Source organism: Eutrema salsugineum, unplaced genomic scaffold, assembly GCF_000478725.1.
Source record: "Eutrema salsugineum unplaced genomic scaffold, Eutsalg1_0 scaffold_14, whole genome shotgun sequence".
NCBI lineage: Eukaryota > Viridiplantae > Streptophyta > Magnoliopsida > Brassicales > Brassicaceae > Eutrema > Eutrema salsugineum.
The window spans coordinates 4,386,336-4,403,615 of NW_006256877.1; the positions used below are offsets into that span (position 1 = coordinate 4,386,336).

Sequence of the window (17,280 nt, forward strand, 5' to 3'; positions counted from 1 at the left end):
ATGTTTCCGTAACCTAGAGCATTTCATTGACAAAAATAAATACAAAATCCTGATGTAACTTCTGTTCATAACTATGGTCTAGTTCCTATATGAATATCTCTATCTTTCATCTGTTCATAATCTTAAACTACGTCTGATCTAGATTGTGCTATGAGCCGGTTTCTTTCTCAATCCATCATTCTCCATCATTTCTCTCACCTTCTCCATATCTTTCCATCTCCCCAAAGCCGCATAGATATTCGCCAGTAACACATAATTTCCAGTGTTCTCTGGTTCCAGCTTGAACAGCTTGTCTGCTGCGATTTCTCCAAGCTGGACATTCTCGTGTGTGACACAAGCAGCAAGCAATGCACCCCAAACGGTCGAGGCCGGTTCTAATGGAATCGTTGTAATGAGATTGTAAGCTTCGTCTAGCCGACCTGCTCGGCCAAGGAGATCAACAATGCAAGTGTAATGGTTTGATCGAGCTACCGTCTTATGATGTTCAAGCATAAACATGAATAGTGTCAACCCTTCTTCGACCAAACCGGAATGGCTGCACGCGTTTAAGGCAGAGGTAAATGTAATTTCGTTTGGTGCCACACCAGACCGAACCATTTCCATGAAAACTTGCAACGCGTTATGGCCATCTCCGTGCATACCGTAGCCAGAAATCAATGCACCCCATAGAACTATATCTTTGCTCTTGTGTTTCTCCTGGATCCCATTGAATATCTTGTGGGCGGATTCTAAAGTTCCACACTTTGAGTAAACATGAACCAGCCCTGTAGCAGCATCGAGGCTTGACATAAACCCGGTTTTCGTTAGGTAGCAATGTATATTCATTGCCTGGTGCAAATCTGCCAATGTTGCATATGCTGGAAGAAGACTGTTTAGTGTAGCAATGTTCGGCTCTACATCTTCCCGTCGCATCCATTTGAAGAGATCCAACGCGTCCCTCACAAGCTCATTCTGTAAACAACCAGAGATAATTGCACTCCAAGGTCCAGTTTGGTTCTTCGAAGCCCCCGAAAAGACTTTGAAACACAGGTCAATACGTTTGCATTTAGCATACATGCTGATCAAAGATGTTTCTACAATGACATCGGAAAACATCTCTTGCCTTATTGCCCAACCATGTAAACATTTACCATCATTCAGCTTCAAAGCATCACCACATGCTGAAACAAGAGAGGCTATAGTAACAGCATTAGGCTTTACGCCATCAAACTGCATCGATCTACACAGCTCCAAAGCGTTTTTCACATCACCATCTTCTATGTAACCATTAATCATACAAGTCCATGCGATCACATCCCTCCGTTGCATCCTATCAAAGACAAATCTCGCCTCGTCCATGCGACCACATTTCAAGTACATATTCACCATCACGTTCTTCACCTCTATTTTATCCCCTAACCGCTTCTCTTCAACCAATCTATGAACCTTTCTCCCCATTTCCAAATCCTTCAAGTGACCACAAACAGGCAACACGGAAACAATTGTAGCGTGGTCAGGATCAACACCTTCATTTACCATCCGATCAAACGTCATCAGAGCATCATCCATATATCCATTCCTATAATACCCACTAATCATCGTGTTCCACGAAATCACATCTCTGTTCTTCATTACACCAAACACTCTCCTCGCCGTTTCAATCCTCCCAAGGTTCATATACATAGCCAGCAACGCGTTCTGCACATACTTATCCGCACCAAAACAGCTTCTCAAGATCCTCCCATGAACAACCATCCCTAAATTCACAGACTTTAACTCTCCAGCAGCCTTTGCGACAAAAGGGTACGTGTAACCATCAGGAAAACAACGAATCCCCTCACTAACCATCCTAACGAACGTGTTGATAGCATCTTGATACAATCCGTCACGCACGTACATTCTGATGACGATGTTGTACGAAAGCAAGGAGCTTTGAGGCATTTCCTCGAACAGCTTGTGTGCATAAGCGATGTGACCGCATAGGGCATACGTGACGGAGAGAGTCGAGAGAATGTGATCGGAAACTCGACCGCCGGTGATGACGTGGCAGTGTAAAGCCTTAGTTTTGGCAATTGATTGAGTAGCTGCATACTGATTCAAGAGAGATTGGTACTGCTTGACGCTAAGTGCGTGTTTGGCTCTGCGCAAAACCTCACTCATTTAAAAAAGTCACTCACTTAAGAATCTGTTGGGTCGCATTTCTAAGCGACATAGTTGACTAGAACGCGTGCCGAATTATAATTCAAAACAAGAACTGTGTGCCGTTTGTATCTTTTTCTTCGATTATAGTAAAAAGGTCTTTGTTTAGAAGGAATTGTAGGAAAAGCCCTGAAAGTAATCAAAGTTTACAAATAACACATTATCCTTTACGCAAAGACAAATTCCTATCAATTTTTTTCTTCTATAAGTAAAAAATGTGACATCCCAATTATTTGTTTTGGCCCAATTCCTTTTAATTATTTTCTAGAACTTAACCCCTAATCCAATTTCTTTCTTAATTCTTAATTAAAGTCCAAATCCATATCCTAACCCATGAAATTTGTTTTTAAACCAAAACTTCTAAACCAAACCTAGTGAAACCAAAAAAAAAAGAAAAGAAAAAGAGCGTTTTCTTAAGAGGATAAGAGAAGAAGAAAAGAAAGAGAGAAAAGAAGAAGAGAAGAGAAAAAGGAAGAGAGAGCTCACTGTCCACCATGAGGAACCATTGCCACCATGAACTGTAAGTCTCCAGACCTGTGCCTTCTCCTTCAACTTTCTTCTTCTCCAGGTCTCTGGAGACGTGCAGCTCATGGTGGCAATTGTTCCTCATGGTAGCAATGGATCCTCATGGTGGACGGTGAGCTCTCTCTCTTCCTTTCTCTCTTCTCTTCTTCTTCTTTTCTCTCTCTCTTTTCTTCTTCTCTTATCCTCGTTGTTTTCTTACGGCTGCACTCTTTTTCTTTCCTTTTCTTTTTGGTTTCACTAGGTTTGGTTTAGAGATTTTGGTTTAAAAACAAATTTCATGGGTTAGGATATGGATTTGGACTTTAATTAGGAATTAAAAAGAAATTGGACTAGGAGTTAAGTTGTAGAAAAGAATTAAAAAGAATTAGGCCAAAACAAATATTTGGGATGTCACAAAAAAATTTTCGTTACAACCATGGAAAATCTTAGCGAGTGATCACTTACAAATTTCTGCACATCTTTTATTTCTTTTATACTATCTAGTTTTCATCATTGTATATTCAACTTTATATATTCTAATTATGCATAGTAAAGTAAGTGTTATAATAACAGATATAATTTATTATAATGATAAATATAAATAAAAATGAAAATTTTATACCTACAAAAAAACATGGATAGTGATCGATAAAAAAAAAACAAGAGAATAAGAGAGATGTTATTATTTATAAATTGAGATGTGTTTATAGTTGAACGAAATGTTTGTATATATAGAATATAAAAAACAAAAATTACTGTGTATATATAGTGACGATGGATTCCACAAAAGTAAAAAAATCATTTGTAATTATTGATACGCTTTTTTTATTGATTTTCATAACAATAAATTTAATTATTTAATATTATTTATTACATTTTCTTTTACTTATTATAAACTTCATTTGTTATGGGTGAAAAAATACAAATCACAAAAATCTCTCAAAAATATAAAACATATTTCGAATCCGGTTGGATGGTTTGTTTCACTTTCCTTAGGTGATGAACTATTTTGTAAAGTTTGGTTACTTTGAGGTTTGTTCTGCAATTTCCCCTTCTATTTACTACGAGGCCCACTAGTCAAAGCCCGTCCGTTTTCTTTCTCTCACCCAAAATCGAGATGGCATCTCACTGCCACCACGACGGCGGCTGCCGCCGGCGCCACCACAACCACCGTGAAAGCATTCCTCTAATCTCCGTTAACTACGCCACGTCATCACCCTGTTGCTTCGGAGATTGTACTCCTTGCTGTACCCAATCAAACCAACAAACTGATTCCCCGCCGAATCTAGATCATCTTCTTCGTCTTATTGCTTCTTATCTCCAAAATCAGCAACAACAACAACAACAACGAGAAACTCAATGTTCCTGTGAAACCAAGTCTCCGAGATTCGCCGCCGTGGAACGACATAGCTTCGTGAACCAGCAACATAAGCAGCAGAAGAACGTTCAACGAGAATACGACAATCTCCTCCGGAAAATCGACGATCTCGACTTGTCGCTCAATCGATTTTCTGCTCGTCGCGACTCTTCTTACTCTACATTGAAGGACTCGGCGGCGCGTGTGATCCAGACCCATTTCCGGTCTTACCTTGTTCGCAGATCCATATCACTCAGGCAGCTCAAGGAGCTAGCTTCGATCAAATCTAGCTTCTTGTCTCTCAAATCTTCGGTCTCTGGTAAAACCCATTTCCCTTTCGAAGCCGTTTCTCGAGAAGCTACGGATTTGCTTCTGCAATTGGATTCCATTCAGGTATGTTGTTCTAAAGATCCAATTCTGAAAAATCTTTTATAAGCTTAGCTCTTGATTTATTTAAAGTCAATTTTCATTCTCAGGGTAGGGTTGATTCAATGATAAGAGATGGGAAAAGGACATTGTGTAGAGACTTGGTGAGGTTCTTACACTACATTGATGATTGTGCTGTGAAAAGGCGTGAAATTGTTTGTAAATCTGCGAAAGATGTGAGCTTTAGGAGCAAATGTAAGAGTTCTGGAGCTAAGCTTCATGTAGGAGAAGGTAGAAGAACCACCAGCGAGAAACCGAAGAAACAGATACAAACAATCTATGTTACTTCCAATGGCGGCGAGGAGGACATTGCCGAGCTGGAAGAGTTCCACTTCATGACTGATGATGCTCAAGGAATCCCCATTGTTTCTGTTGAAAGCAGCAGAAAGCTTGGAAGCTCAAAGTCTAGAGTTGGAGCATTGAGGCAAGGCGACAAAGCGAAGACACCGGTTACTAAGACTGTCAAGTGTGGCGAAAATAGGAATGTCTATGAGTTAACTTCGAGTGCAGAGGATGATTCATTTGATGATGGAGATGAGATCTTGATGATGTCTCGTGATGCTGAAGTTGCTAGTGATTCAAGAAGTAGAAGCAGAAGCGGAGTTGTTATAAAAGGCAGTGGAGGGAAAACTGTGAGCTTTGAAGAGGATGGGAACGTCTATAAGGTTTATGGATATACACCAGAGGCAAGTGTAAGTGAGGAATATGAAAGTTCTACAAGCGGATCAAACAATGAGGTTGAGGATATCAAATATGTGCCCAAGGAGAATGAAGATTCTGGAGAAGACGAAGAAGAAGAAGTTCACTCTGAGAATGAAGAAGAATCTTCTTCAGAGTGCAGTAAAGAAGACGCACAAGTTACCGAAAATGTCAGTCACACGGGAAGAAATGAACACAAGCGGGAGTTCCAGCTTCGAAAAGAAGATTCGATGTTCTCTCCTCCATTGCCACTAAAAATGGAACCTTGAGGTGGGTCGTGAAAACCAACGAAGATAAACTTTTGTGTTGTGGAAATTGTAACATAACCAGATGAATTAGTCTAAAGGTTTCAGCTTTTTCTGGGGACATCTTTGTGAGTGTTTTTTTCTTGGTTTGTTCTGTTGGTTTTCTGTATTCTTTATGCCATTGTCGTCTTGGAGCTTTTTCTTTCAGAGAATCTCTATTCTTTTGCTTAGGTAGATTAGTTTGTAGACTGTAACCTTGTATGTGGTTTCTGTAGCTTCTTGAATTTGAAGAACTTCCACAAAAATCTTCTGCTTCTGTTTCTGACATTGTTCTTGTGTGTGTATGTATACTTCTTGTTCGTATGGTCTTACGAGATACAAATTTACAGTTGGTAACAGTATTCAGATTAGATCAATATCAAGATTCAAAAGTCTAGATCTAACCAAAGAGATGTTATTAGAAGAACCATTGTACGGATCTATCAACAACAATCACCTCTCTTTTCAACACATTCTAATAGTTTTTTTTCTTCTTCTTTTAAGCAACACATCCAAGTAGTACCACACGCGAATAACTTGAAGAATGCAACCAGATCATCATCATGTTGTTGTTCTGTTCATCGACAGGTTTCTAGTTTATATATCCACCTGAGGGATTCTACCACCAGCTTGGACAATCTGTTGCTCAAGCTGCAACAAACAATACAAAAAATATTCATCAAATCCGAAGGAAAAAAATATATGTTTTCTTGAATTTCACAATTTCACATTGCTTTTCACTCACATTGAACAGATCTTGAAGCTTTGCCTTTAATGACTTATACTCAATATCCACCTGCTGCAAACATCTCACACATCTGTAACAGAGATTGTTACCTAAATTACTCTCAACAATCAGAAGAACATAGCAGAATTCAAAAAGAAGATCCAAAGAAAAACTCACCCTCCAAAGTTCTGAGAGTCGCAACATTCCTTGAAGGTAATACAAAGACCTTTGACTCTTTTGGCACCAACACTTCATAGAAACAAGAAGGAGCGCTTCACTCAGACTAAATCCAGATTAAACAAGAGACGGATATTAATGAGACAATGTAACATACCTTGAGCTACTACCTTTGAGTTGATGAACACTAGAACCGACCAGCTTGAAATCTACATTTCCTGTCTGATCTCTGAATATATATATATATATATATTTATCAACAGTTACTAACCATACATGCTTTTTGATGAGCTTTTGATGATAGTAGTGGAAGAAAAGTATAAAACTTACAGAGCTCTAGCCATGTTACTGATAAGCTTCTCACAGTCTTCAAAGAACAGAGAAACAACCTCAGCCACAAAATCAGGGCTACATTCATCTTGCAGCTTTTTCAGTTCTGTGAATTGATCATCCAGAAATCCCTTCACAAACCCAAAAAACAAACGAATCTCAGAAACCCATCTCATAAATACTGAAACCGATTCCTAAAAGACCCAATTTCCAATATACAAGCTTAAATATGAAACCTAAGATAACCGCAGAGAGCCATCCTTAAAAAAAGGAGACAATAATCCATTTTACAGACACTTAAACCAATTCTTAAATCCCCAATTTTCGAATACAAGCTTAATTAAAACCCTAAAAAACTGCAGAGAATCATCTCTATAAAGGAGACACCTTTGAAACTTATCTGCAATTTCTAAGCCACGAAAATTAATCACTTTGATGAGCAGGTGCTAAATTTACTAAATTTCTGGGGAAAGCGAAAAAATAAAATAGATAACCTGGTGATAGAGAGAAATGGTGTAATCACGAAGTTGCCTCTGTAACTGAGCAACGAGAGTGTCCATGGTTACTCGTGAAGACGAAGCAGAGAGAAGGAGATTTGAAGTTTGATATAGAGAAGAAAAAGAAAGGAGCAATTTTTCCCTGAAATTTTGGACTTGAAAATTCCAATCTCAATAAAGAGATTCTTTCAGTTACAGATCATCAATTCTGGACAAAAATAATAAAGAAATAATCTACTTTTTCCATAAATAAAGGGGGAAAAGAATACTTATTAGTTGTCGAAAAAGACAACTTTGAGAAAGTGAGGAACATTGATTTCAGCCATGAAAACGGAATCTCTCATTCATGATTGATAACATTAATTCTCTGCGTTTTTAACTATTTCATTTTTTTCAACGTCGAATCGTTAGATGTGTTTCTGTGATTTCAAAAACCACCGACACCAAGAATCTCTCATGCTGGAAGATTCTCTCTATACAGTTAGAGAAAGATTATTAACAAGTCCTTGTGAACTTTTTTTAACCAAAAAAAATACAAAATTCTTGTGAGCTTATCTTTCATTTGAAGCATTACTGTGTAAACAACTCTCAAGAACACCGGTTTGATTCTCTGAACCGGGTCATAAGAATGTGAGATATTCATCTCCTAGTTGACTAGTTCCATAGAATTAAACCAATTCTAAATGACAACTAAGTTCTTACATGAAACATCAGAAATTCTGATTCAGAATAACGACTTTTTAAACAATTTTTTGTAATATTTTGGATTTTGATATAAAACAATTGTCGTAGTGACCAAAAAGGCAAAAACAGAAAAAAATTATCGTGATTTTTTATTGTAACTTAATTGTCAAAATATAATCAGTAGAATAATTTGTATCATATATAATGTAAACTATTTGATCTTTTATAATGTCAACTGTGGAATGGATCACAACCAAAATCAAAGATGTTCTCAATCAACACAACAATTTCTCATATGGTTGTATAAAGGACATCAAAGATGAAGAAAAAATTGATAAAATTAATGAACTCATAAAAAGAGGGTGTGAAAAACTTATTGCTAAGAAGATTATCTCATCCTAAGCACGAGGAAATGAAAATCCAACCAAAGTAAAAGGGATCTCTTATTGCTAAGAATATTATCTATTCTACGATGGCTTGAACATACAAATAACTCCTCAAATGTCATAAACCTCGTATGGTCATGATAACTGGAAATGTAGACTTTATCCATGCAATAAAGAAATTGAAACACATAGATTTTCAAGTGTTTCGAGTGCAAAGACAATTCATACCAGGAACAATTCATACCCGGAAATAAACTCCAAATCATGTAGAAGTTGAGCTAATACGACACATTAGTTTTGTGCAAATTTAGTACAATATAATTTAAGAACAACATTATTATTTGTTTGTAGTGTTGTTTTTTCTTTCATATATTCTTTTGGATTGAAATCAAACAGATAATTAATATTTCAGAGTAGTTTTCTTACTATATTTTAAATAGTTGAACACATTTTGCTGTATTTTTGTAAATAACCATGTCGAGTAATCACATCTTCTAACGTTGTTTTTCATGTCGAGTAATCACATCTTCTAACGTTGTTTTTCATAATTGACATCGGTGTTACGTGTTATATTACATGAAATGTCATTGTAAAAAATGTATTCCACGAACAAAAAAAAAGAGGATCCGCGTCCTTTATTTTGACCCGTTTAAAAGGACTCGGATCCTTTAATTTAACCCGTTTCTTATTTTAGGCAATTCATTATTTTTGATGATGTAATCCCTTTACGTAATATTTAGCTCTTAATAGTCAGGACAAATGAAAAAGATATCGCAATAAATATATTTACATATTAAGAACATTTTACGCATGAGAGAATCTTGAATTCAAAATATAATAGAAAATATACAAATCTTCAAATCTTTTTTATCGCATACTCGATTATTAACACAATAATAACAACTTCCAAAAATGACGTATTTACTTATTTGCCAAATAATTGTATTAATTTAAATTTGAACTTATATACTTAGCCGCCAATGTATTTTCCCTTTTAACGGCATTGTATAACATCTAGAAATTTAATTTCGAGTTATTTCTAAATCTCAATCTATGAGAATATTCTATTAGTTTGTTATTGAATACTATCCCATTTATTTCGGATCACCGTATAGATACTCAATAACAACTACTTTACAAAAAATGTAGGATTCGCTATTTTCCAATCAATATTGTGTTAAATTTGAATTGAGAAAAATATACTTGGCCGCCAGATTACATACAGCTCAACGGTATTGCGAAAACCCTATACTGTTTCACTATAAATACGACACTACCGTATTCCATTTCACTCTACATCAACTACAACTTTCTCAACTTTTACTTCAATTCAATTATTTGCAATGGCTTCCAACATGAGGTTAACCCCTTTGGCTGACTTAAAGCCATTCAAGACTGGGTGGAAGGTGCAAGTGAAGGTGCTTCACACTTGGAAGCAATACCAGACTAAGGGTGGAGAGTCTCTCGAAATAATTCTCGCAGATGAAATGGTATGATCAAGTGAATGTGTAATTACATTTTCGTACTACTAACTAAATGGTTTACTTATAAACATTTCTTATTTTCAGGGTACCAAAATTCACGCCACAGTCAAGAAAAACCTTTTGCATCGTTCTGAGCGGTTGATGGTTGTCGGTGAATGGAAGTTCATCGAGAACTTTTCGTTGAACCAGGCGTCCGGTCAATACCGGGCCACAAAGCATCAATTTAAAATGTCCTTCATTTCATCCACCGTTGTCACCAAAAGTGCAAATCGATCTGACAGTCGATTTTTTGAGTTCTTAGATTATGATACAATCTTGAACGATTCCACAAGTAAAAGTTTTTTTATCGGTGAGTTTCCATTTATCTATATAGTTAGTTTATTACATTTATATACGTATTCACTTGACGTCATTTTTCAAAATACCAGATGTTATTGGACGAGTTGAAAGTGTACGTGAACTTGAAACAATCCCTGTCATGAACAAGGACACAAGCAAGCTTGAGTTCGACTTGTGTAATGCGAAGTGAGTATATACGGTTAACGTTATTTTTATGAAATTTACGTTATTTTTTATTCTTTTAAATAGTTACTCTACTCTAATTGAACCGTATTATATGTAGAGATGAGCGCTTACCATGCATACTTTGGGGTAAATTTGGCGAGCAAGTCTATTCGGCTTGTCAGAATGCTGGCAAACGTGGGGTCATCATTGTAATCCGTTTTGGAAAAATCAATGTTTTGAGAGGTAAAAATATCTAATTACAAAATTGGTGTTTCATCATAAAATACAATGCATTTTGATTATTTGTTTAAATGATCATAGGTGAACGTCAAATTACTAGTTCTTTTCAAACCTCTAAGGTGCTCATAGATCTTAACGATCCAGATGTCATTTATTTCAAAAATAGGTAAACAATTTATTTATATATCAAACACAAATTTTGACAATGTGATTATTAATAATAATTGTTTTCCAATATGAAGTTTACCTGCAAATGGCGGAAATATTACTTTCTTGATTAGCAAGCCACATCAGAGGATTTCTTATGATGATGAGAGTAATTTTGATCAGTTTCCAATGGTGACTATTGCTGAACTGCAAGATTATCTGGAGGTATATAACAAAGTTGTCATAACTTTATTATATATTGATAAAATGATATGTCTTTGGGAAATGATTTTTTTAATATAAAACTAAAAACATAAAATACTTAAAGGGTATAAAATCTTATATATGGTATCGACTAAATTAAAGGTATAACTCAAACTTTAGTTTTTGTGTTAATTTATCAATAGAGTTTATGCAATTATTGTGACTGTTATATTGTTAAATATTCAGGTTGGGAAATGAAAAATCATCTGTACTGTATACACGGTTGATACAGATTGGTCATGGTTTTACTTGGTTTTCACTAAGTGTGGGAAAAAGGTCTACAAAATCCCAAAACGCGAAGACGAGAAATTTTGTGATAAAACTAAGAAGTTTTATTCATGTGAAACATGTGATGCCAAAGTTTCATCTGTCAGTGCGAGGTAACCAAATTTTATAAATTACTAAATAAAAAATTGTTTGCCAAAACATATAATCACATGTTTACATTTTAAATTATATTGTAGATACAAACTCCATCTTTGTGTAATGGACAACACAAGCAAGATCAAATGTTTTCTTTTTGATTCAAATGCAAAGGATATTGTTAACCAATCTACTGATGAAATTTTAAAAGGGACATACGATGAGGTATTATACACTTTAAATATTTTATTTCAATTAGTTTTATATTAAAAAATCATTTCCCCAATACTTATTATTTTTCAACATAGATACAAGATCCGGATGTCGTTCCTGATGCACTGCAAAACTTGGTTGGGAAGACCTTTCATTTTCTAATTTGTGTTGAGAAAGAAAATCTCTACGGTGGTAGTAATACATACAAGGTCGGAAAGGTTTGGAAAGGAAATCAGGTTTTGACTACCACCGTTGATGATGCGAATGAATCTGAAGATGAGGGTGATCAGAGTTTACTTATGTCTGGCGATCAGGTAAAATTAAAATGGTTGTGTATGTATTTTTTATATTTATGGGACAATAATATATCTGAAATTTTTTTATTTATAGGCATCACTGATGAACACACATAGCCAAGAGTCTTCGGATGATGTTTCTGGCAATATCAAAACTCCTTTATCAAAGCGTGAGCGTGATGATCCTAAAGATTCAGTCGACTCATCCTCATCGTCTAAGAAGTCATATAATAGTAGCAATAGTGTGGAAACGACATATGCTAATGAAGTGATTGATGAGGATACACTGAAGAGTGATGGTGTTTTGGTGAACGCTCTAATTACAAGTGAATCCAATGAAGGTGTTGCAAAGGGACGAACTCGAGGACGTGGTGGTGGTAAAGGTTTTGGCAAAGAGGGAGGAAAAAATGGGAAGATGTGATCCTATATATTCTGGAGTTTGTGAATTTGTTGTTATTCAATTTTTTATTGAATAATTTTCTCTTTTTCCAATATTTGGTTTAGTATTTTGAGCATTTGGATATTTTTTTGGATCTGGTTAGTTAATTGTTTCTCGAATTTGAATTATTAATAAAATATGTTTGGGTTTTGCATACTATGTTCGTCAGTCCCATGTTATATATTTTAATGTATTAGCATAAAAAAATAGAATTAAAATTGGAAATCCTAATATTATTTCAGGCTTGCAACTTCTATCGAGAGTTTCAATTAATGTAGTTTAGTTTTTATAAATATATATATATGTGATGATAGAAAATCCTAATATTATTTCAGGCTTGCAACTTCCATTGATTTTCCTCCGGTCCATGATGACTATGAAGACTATTCTCAGTTAAAGAGATTATTGTTTCCTATTTCTTATTTTTATAGTGTTAAACTTGAAAATCTTAACTTATATATTATTCTCATTGAGATAACTTATCCAAACAATTCAATTGTGTTAGCATTTTTTCTTGAATTGTACTCTATTTGTTTTCAACAAAAAATAACTATGATATTCAAAATTTGTATCGTCCGTGATTTGTGTCTGTATTAAAAAATAGAGTACATAATTCTAGGATTGTACTCTTATTAATTATTTGTAATTAATGAAATGAAGTAATTGATTTAATTAAAGAGAAGTAGTCAATACAAGGTATCACATTTTTTACCATCTTTACATATTTTCTATATATATTTAATCAATATAAAAGTTAAATATACCTATACATTGAATGTAACCAATTTGGGTTGTTCGTAATTCACGTAATGCAACAAATGTCAAAGGTTGCAATTTATTCTATTTTTACAAAACGACACAACATTTCAAACCCTATACTTGCTTTGCTTTACATATAAAGGACCAAGTAAAAAAATGTCTCAACATCTTAACGAAAACAAACCTAAAGGTTGAGAAAAACAATCATTTTCCTCAAACATGCCTCGCTATTATACCCTTGAGTATCTTTCTCCCACAAAAACTTACTCCATAATTCTTATAAAAGCTCTACGAGTTTGGGAACAATTCAACTACCGTAATCATCGCCAGGAATTGCATCTTATTCTCGGTGACGAAAATGTAAGTTCATCTTTTTGAAGTTTTTTATTCTGTTGCATGTTATGAACATTTAAACACATGAAAATGTTAAATGATTATTTGGTTCACGAATTTAGGGCTACAAAATAGAGACATCGATAGATCAGGATCTTATTCCTTTGCTCGGTCCAAAGTTTAAAGAAGGAGAATGGAATTATGTCAAATTCTTCAACGTTTTCAATGCGTTCGGATCATTCAGAAATACTATAAACTACCACTTCATCAACATGAACCGCCGATACTGTTGTAGATAAGACCTTTCAAGTCAATCCTAAGCATATGATGGATTTTATGTCATTTGATGCCATTGTACGAGGGAATTTCCCTACTGAGTACTCTATCGGTTAGACTTCTCACCTTTATTCAATTTAAGAATTAGTATAATATTGTGTAATGTAATTTTTGATTTGTCGACTTGATCGGCGTAATCATCTATGTTGATGATGAACTAAGTACTGACATTGATGATCCCTACGAGATGATTTTAGGACCTTTTCACAAATTGGACATTCAGATAAGGGACATGAAGTAAGATGTTTTATATTATAAGATATGTAAAGTTCAATAATTTGTCTTATATTGTACATATGTATTTTTGTTAATGTTGTGGTAACATAATTTTTTGGTTTAGTTATATTGATATGGACATAACACTCATTGGAAAGACTGCTCTGGATTTCTGGAAGAAGTGGAAAGACATAGGTACTTATGAAACAGTCTTGACTTTGCGCATGTTTCGTCTGACCTATGATTCTGAAGGTTAGTAATTAAATTTTATAATCGAGTGGGAACATTTAATTCCACTTTCTTAATATAATATTTTGGTTTCTAACATGTGTGCTATTTATTTTTAAAAATCATACAGGGAGATATCACATAAGGAATGCTGGAGATCATTCTGAAATACTTTTCAATCCTCACATAAAAGAGGTTTATGATTATCTTGACTGGTAATTTTTCATGGTATTAATATATATAATATATATATTATGGTTTATTTAATATTGTTTTTCAATTGTTAACTTGAAATTATTTTTTGTCAGACTTCCTTTTACCGATATCTATGGAGATCCGACATGACCATAATTTTAATCCTTATTATGTACTTATATTTTCCCGTAACTGTTAAACATTCCCATTATGTAATATTTTCCCATAAAACTGGGATGGATTCGAACCTACTTTCGTATATTTGTAATTGACTTATTTAGTATTTATTTATGGTAATGTTTAATTGCCAATTTACTTATGTCATTTAATATCATTGTATTTGTTGTTTATATATTTTACATGTATATATGTATAGTTTTGGATATAACATATACTATCTATATGTAGAATCCATTTGATTTTAGAAAGGTTACTTCCTTTACAGACATTTTCTTCTATCGAATATTATACATTTCCATAATCATAAGATATTTCCAAAGTATACTAATACAATATAGTAACGGCCATTTTTTATATTATGAAAATTTTAGTACCATAACGATTTATGTAAGTAGACTTCGACATTACATTTATTACTTACCTTTATTAATTTGCTTATGTATAACTATATCAAACGATGCAACTATAACGCTTCTTAGGCAATTTCATCCAATGATCACTATTGATCTTTTTTTTTTGATCCACAGCGCACTATTGATATATTAACAACTTTACGTGTAAGAGTAAATTGAAATTAATTCCGATTGACGTTTTAATTTCAGTGCTGACAACTGACGTTAAGCGTTTCTTATAACATTTAGAGTTGAGTGTAAAATATTATATAAATTATCGATGTTTTTATGTATGTGGATTATAATCAATGTAGCAGATGAGCTTATAGGCTATGATTGGTGACTATGAAGAGTGTGGTTTTCAAAGTTTTTTTTTAAAAAACGCAAATGAACAATAATCTTACGAATCAATACACATATATGAGAAAGTGATTTGGGAAAATTTATTGTAGCAACATGCATAGATAATTCCAATAAAGATAGATAATAAAGGTACAAAAAAAAACAGAGATAATTTTAGCTAAACTCAAAAATTTCTCCTTCCACGTTTATTCTTATGTGCCTGCAAGATTCAAAAACATATAATGTTGTTAGCTTCAAACATATTAGTTAAACAAATCAATGTATTAATGGATTATTAACAGCTTACCCACGGAGATGTATCTAGGTACCGGATCTCTGTCTTAACGAAGCCGCATTCTATACATTTCAAACCTATCTTCAGGTCTATATGGAGATCGTGTTTTCCTTTCTTGCAACGTTCCTTTGAATCATCAGTCGATATTTCTTCATCATGCTGCAGATATTACATATTTATATAAACATCCAATAATACAGAAATCATCAATAAAACCGAATAATTAAAAGTTTAAATTACCTCAGAAGGAACCTCGATGGCTTTCACAGTTGATTTGCTGAGAAAGTCATTCATCTCTTCTCATATATTAGTTTCCTCAATCTCTGATTCAGAAATTGGAGGAGGTGATGGTGTTTCTTCCACACCAAATCTCATGTTCAATAGTGGTGGATTAATTTTCAGTAATCCATTTTCATCATAACGTTTTTCTTGGTTATTCTCCATTTTTTTCTAATATCTTATCAGGCGTTGAAGGTGGAAGAGAAAATTTAAGAAGTATGTTTATAATCGAAGCAACTCTTATTTTATAGGATAGGATAATTATAAAATATTCAATGTCAACAATTTTCTATGTTTTTATTGGGAATACTGTTTCAACCAACCAGTTTGACTTTTTAACTTTCGCTTTTGATATATGGACATAATATTTACACACATCTTCTTCGTCCAATTCACACAAATTAACTCATACAAAAATATTGAAATTTTTTGATTTTCTTCTTTACATTTTGATTTAAACCGCAATATATGGTAACATAATTTTTCAAATTTTGGAAATCTTTTTATAAATTAAACAACTTTTTAAATTTCAATTTTAACTGAAATACATAATATATAAAATGATATTTTTGGTTATTTGAGATAATTGCAAATGAGAAATAATAATTATAACAATCCTATAAATTAGGAAAATTGTTATAGTTCAAATTAAAAAATCTCACATAAAAGGTATTTCTTACACAATATTGGATCTCATTTGAGCTAATAACAATTTTCTATATGATTAGAGTTTTTTCTAAAATTTCCAGTGAATAATAAAAAATCTACAATAGCAAAAACCTATAGAAAACGGTATACATTTCATTTTAACTACTGAGCAAAATAACTTGTATCTCACTCTACAATAAGTACACTGTCAATACACTATCCAGAAGTTGGTATAACAGTATACTTCATGTCAAAAGAGAGCATTCACAAGTAATATTATAAGATAACTCTGTGGCGACATAATAATGAATAAAACTACTTACTTTGATGTGATTCTTCACAGACGCACAAAGAATATTATGTAGGAAAACGTGTATTTTTCTTTCATGTAAACATATTTTTTGTACGTCTATGTGAGGATCACATCAGAAGAATAATTGTAGTATGAGTTGTATTTGTATGAGTAATTGTTTGCTTGGTTAGTTAATCAAAATTCTCTTATGGTGTGTATTTATAGAATTCTTAGAGAGTGACTTCTCATTTTTCTTCGCTGTGTTTCATATTCCCCAAAAGTCGTTTATATTTAAAACATATTAAATAACATTTGACTGATCTATCACAATTTCCAAACGAATATACATTTCAAAATAAATAAATACATATTCGCATATAATATATACAATATGTTCATATATGTCACATTTCGATGAATAATTTTAAAACATAAGATTAATGTATCTATTCATAATTATATGTATTTTTCATCTACACTTTCTTCATTATACATGCCTAATTATAATTGCGTTGAATTTATAACTGCAAATATGAGGCAATTTTAATACACAATTCAATTCTTAAACTAATAACATACCATTTGG

General features: G+C 33.5%; 4 protein-coding genes across 4 annotated transcripts; 2 read left to right on the forward strand and 2 right to left on the reverse strand.

Moving 5' to 3' along the window:
• Positions 1-55: 55 nt before the first annotated feature.
• LOC18022593 (pentatricopeptide repeat-containing protein At5g39350) lies at positions 56-2,139 on the reverse strand. The gene has a single exon (XM_006405575.2). The coding sequence runs from the start codon at positions 2,137-2,139 to the stop codon at positions 139-141; it is 2,001 nt and encodes a 666-aa protein (XP_006405638.1). The 3' UTR covers positions 56-138.
• A 1,479-nt stretch (positions 2,140-3,618) lies between these two features.
• LOC18022594 (BAG family molecular chaperone regulator 8, chloroplastic) lies at positions 3,619-5,729 on the forward strand. Its single transcript, XM_024158867.1, has 2 exons — positions 3,619-4,432; positions 4,516-5,729. Exons 1-2 carry the CDS (start codon positions 3,800-3,802, stop codon positions 5,431-5,433), a joined length of 1,551 nt encoding a protein of 516 aa, XP_024014635.1. The 5' UTR covers positions 3,619-3,799; the 3' UTR covers positions 5,434-5,729.
• A 13-nt stretch (positions 5,730-5,742) lies between these two features.
• Positions 5,743-7,494, reverse strand: LOC18022595 (histidine-containing phosphotransfer protein 3). The gene is made up of 6 exons (XM_006405577.2): positions 7,177-7,494; positions 6,683-6,813; positions 6,510-6,581; positions 6,353-6,424; positions 6,194-6,266; positions 5,743-6,099 (listed from the first exon to the last, which is right to left on the reverse strand). The coding sequence occupies exons 1-6, from the start codon at positions 7,240-7,242 to the stop codon at positions 6,046-6,048; spliced, it is 468 nt and encodes a 155-aa protein (XP_006405640.1). The 5' UTR covers positions 7,243-7,494; the 3' UTR covers positions 5,743-6,045.
• A 2,098-nt stretch (positions 7,495-9,592) lies between these two features.
• On the forward strand, positions 9,593-12,181 carry LOC112088379. The gene is made up of 10 exons (XM_024158645.1): positions 9,593-9,739; positions 9,818-9,929; positions 10,162-10,258; positions 10,356-10,480; positions 10,559-10,643; positions 10,720-10,849; positions 11,153-11,268; positions 11,353-11,476; positions 11,560-11,778; positions 11,855-12,181. The coding sequence occupies exons 1-10, from the start codon at positions 9,593-9,595 to the stop codon at positions 12,179-12,181; spliced, it is 1,482 nt and encodes a 493-aa protein (XP_024014413.1).
• Positions 12,182-17,280: the final 5,099 nt, after the last annotated feature.

What these genes read in the sequence shown, in the direction of transcription:
- LOC112088379 (XM_024158645.1), top strand. Translation starts at nt 9,593, where the DNA reads ATGGCTTCCAACATGAGGTTAACCCCTTTGGCTGACTTAAAGCCATTC. An exon ending in AAAAATCAATGTTTTGAGAG is followed by an intron (nt 10,481 to 10,558) that starts GTAAAAATATCT and finishes AAATGATCATAG; the next exon opens with GTGAACGTCAAATTACTAGT. An exon ending in TACTTATGTCTGGCGATCAG is followed by an intron (nt 11,779 to 11,854) that starts GTAAAATTAAAA and finishes TTTTATTTATAG; the next exon opens with GCATCACTGATGAACACACA.
- LOC18022594 (XM_024158867.1), top strand. Translation starts at nt 3,800, where the DNA reads ATGGCATCTCACTGCCACCACGACGGCGGCTGCCGCCGGCGCCACCAC. An exon ending in TGCAATTGGATTCCATTCAG is followed by an intron (nt 4,433 to 4,515) that starts GTATGTTGTTCT and finishes TTTCATTCTCAG; the next exon opens with GGTAGGGTTGATTCAATGAT.
- LOC18022593 (XM_006405575.2), bottom strand. Translation starts at nt 2,139, where the DNA reads ATGAGTGAGGTTTTGCGCAGAGCCAAACACGCACTTAGCGTCAAGCAG.
- LOC18022595 (XM_006405577.2), bottom strand. Translation starts at nt 7,242, where the DNA reads ATGGACACTCTCGTTGCTCAGTTACAGAGGCAACTTCGTGATTACACC. An exon ending in AGTAACATGGCTAGAGCTCT is followed by an intron (nt 6,582 to 6,682) that starts GTAAGTTTTATA and finishes ATATATATTCAG; the next exon opens with AGATCAGACAGGAAATGTAG. An exon ending in GACTCTCAGAACTTTGGAGG is followed by an intron (nt 6,267 to 6,352) that starts GTGAGTTTTTCT and finishes TCTCTGTTACAG; the next exon opens with ATGTGTGAGATGTTTGCAGC.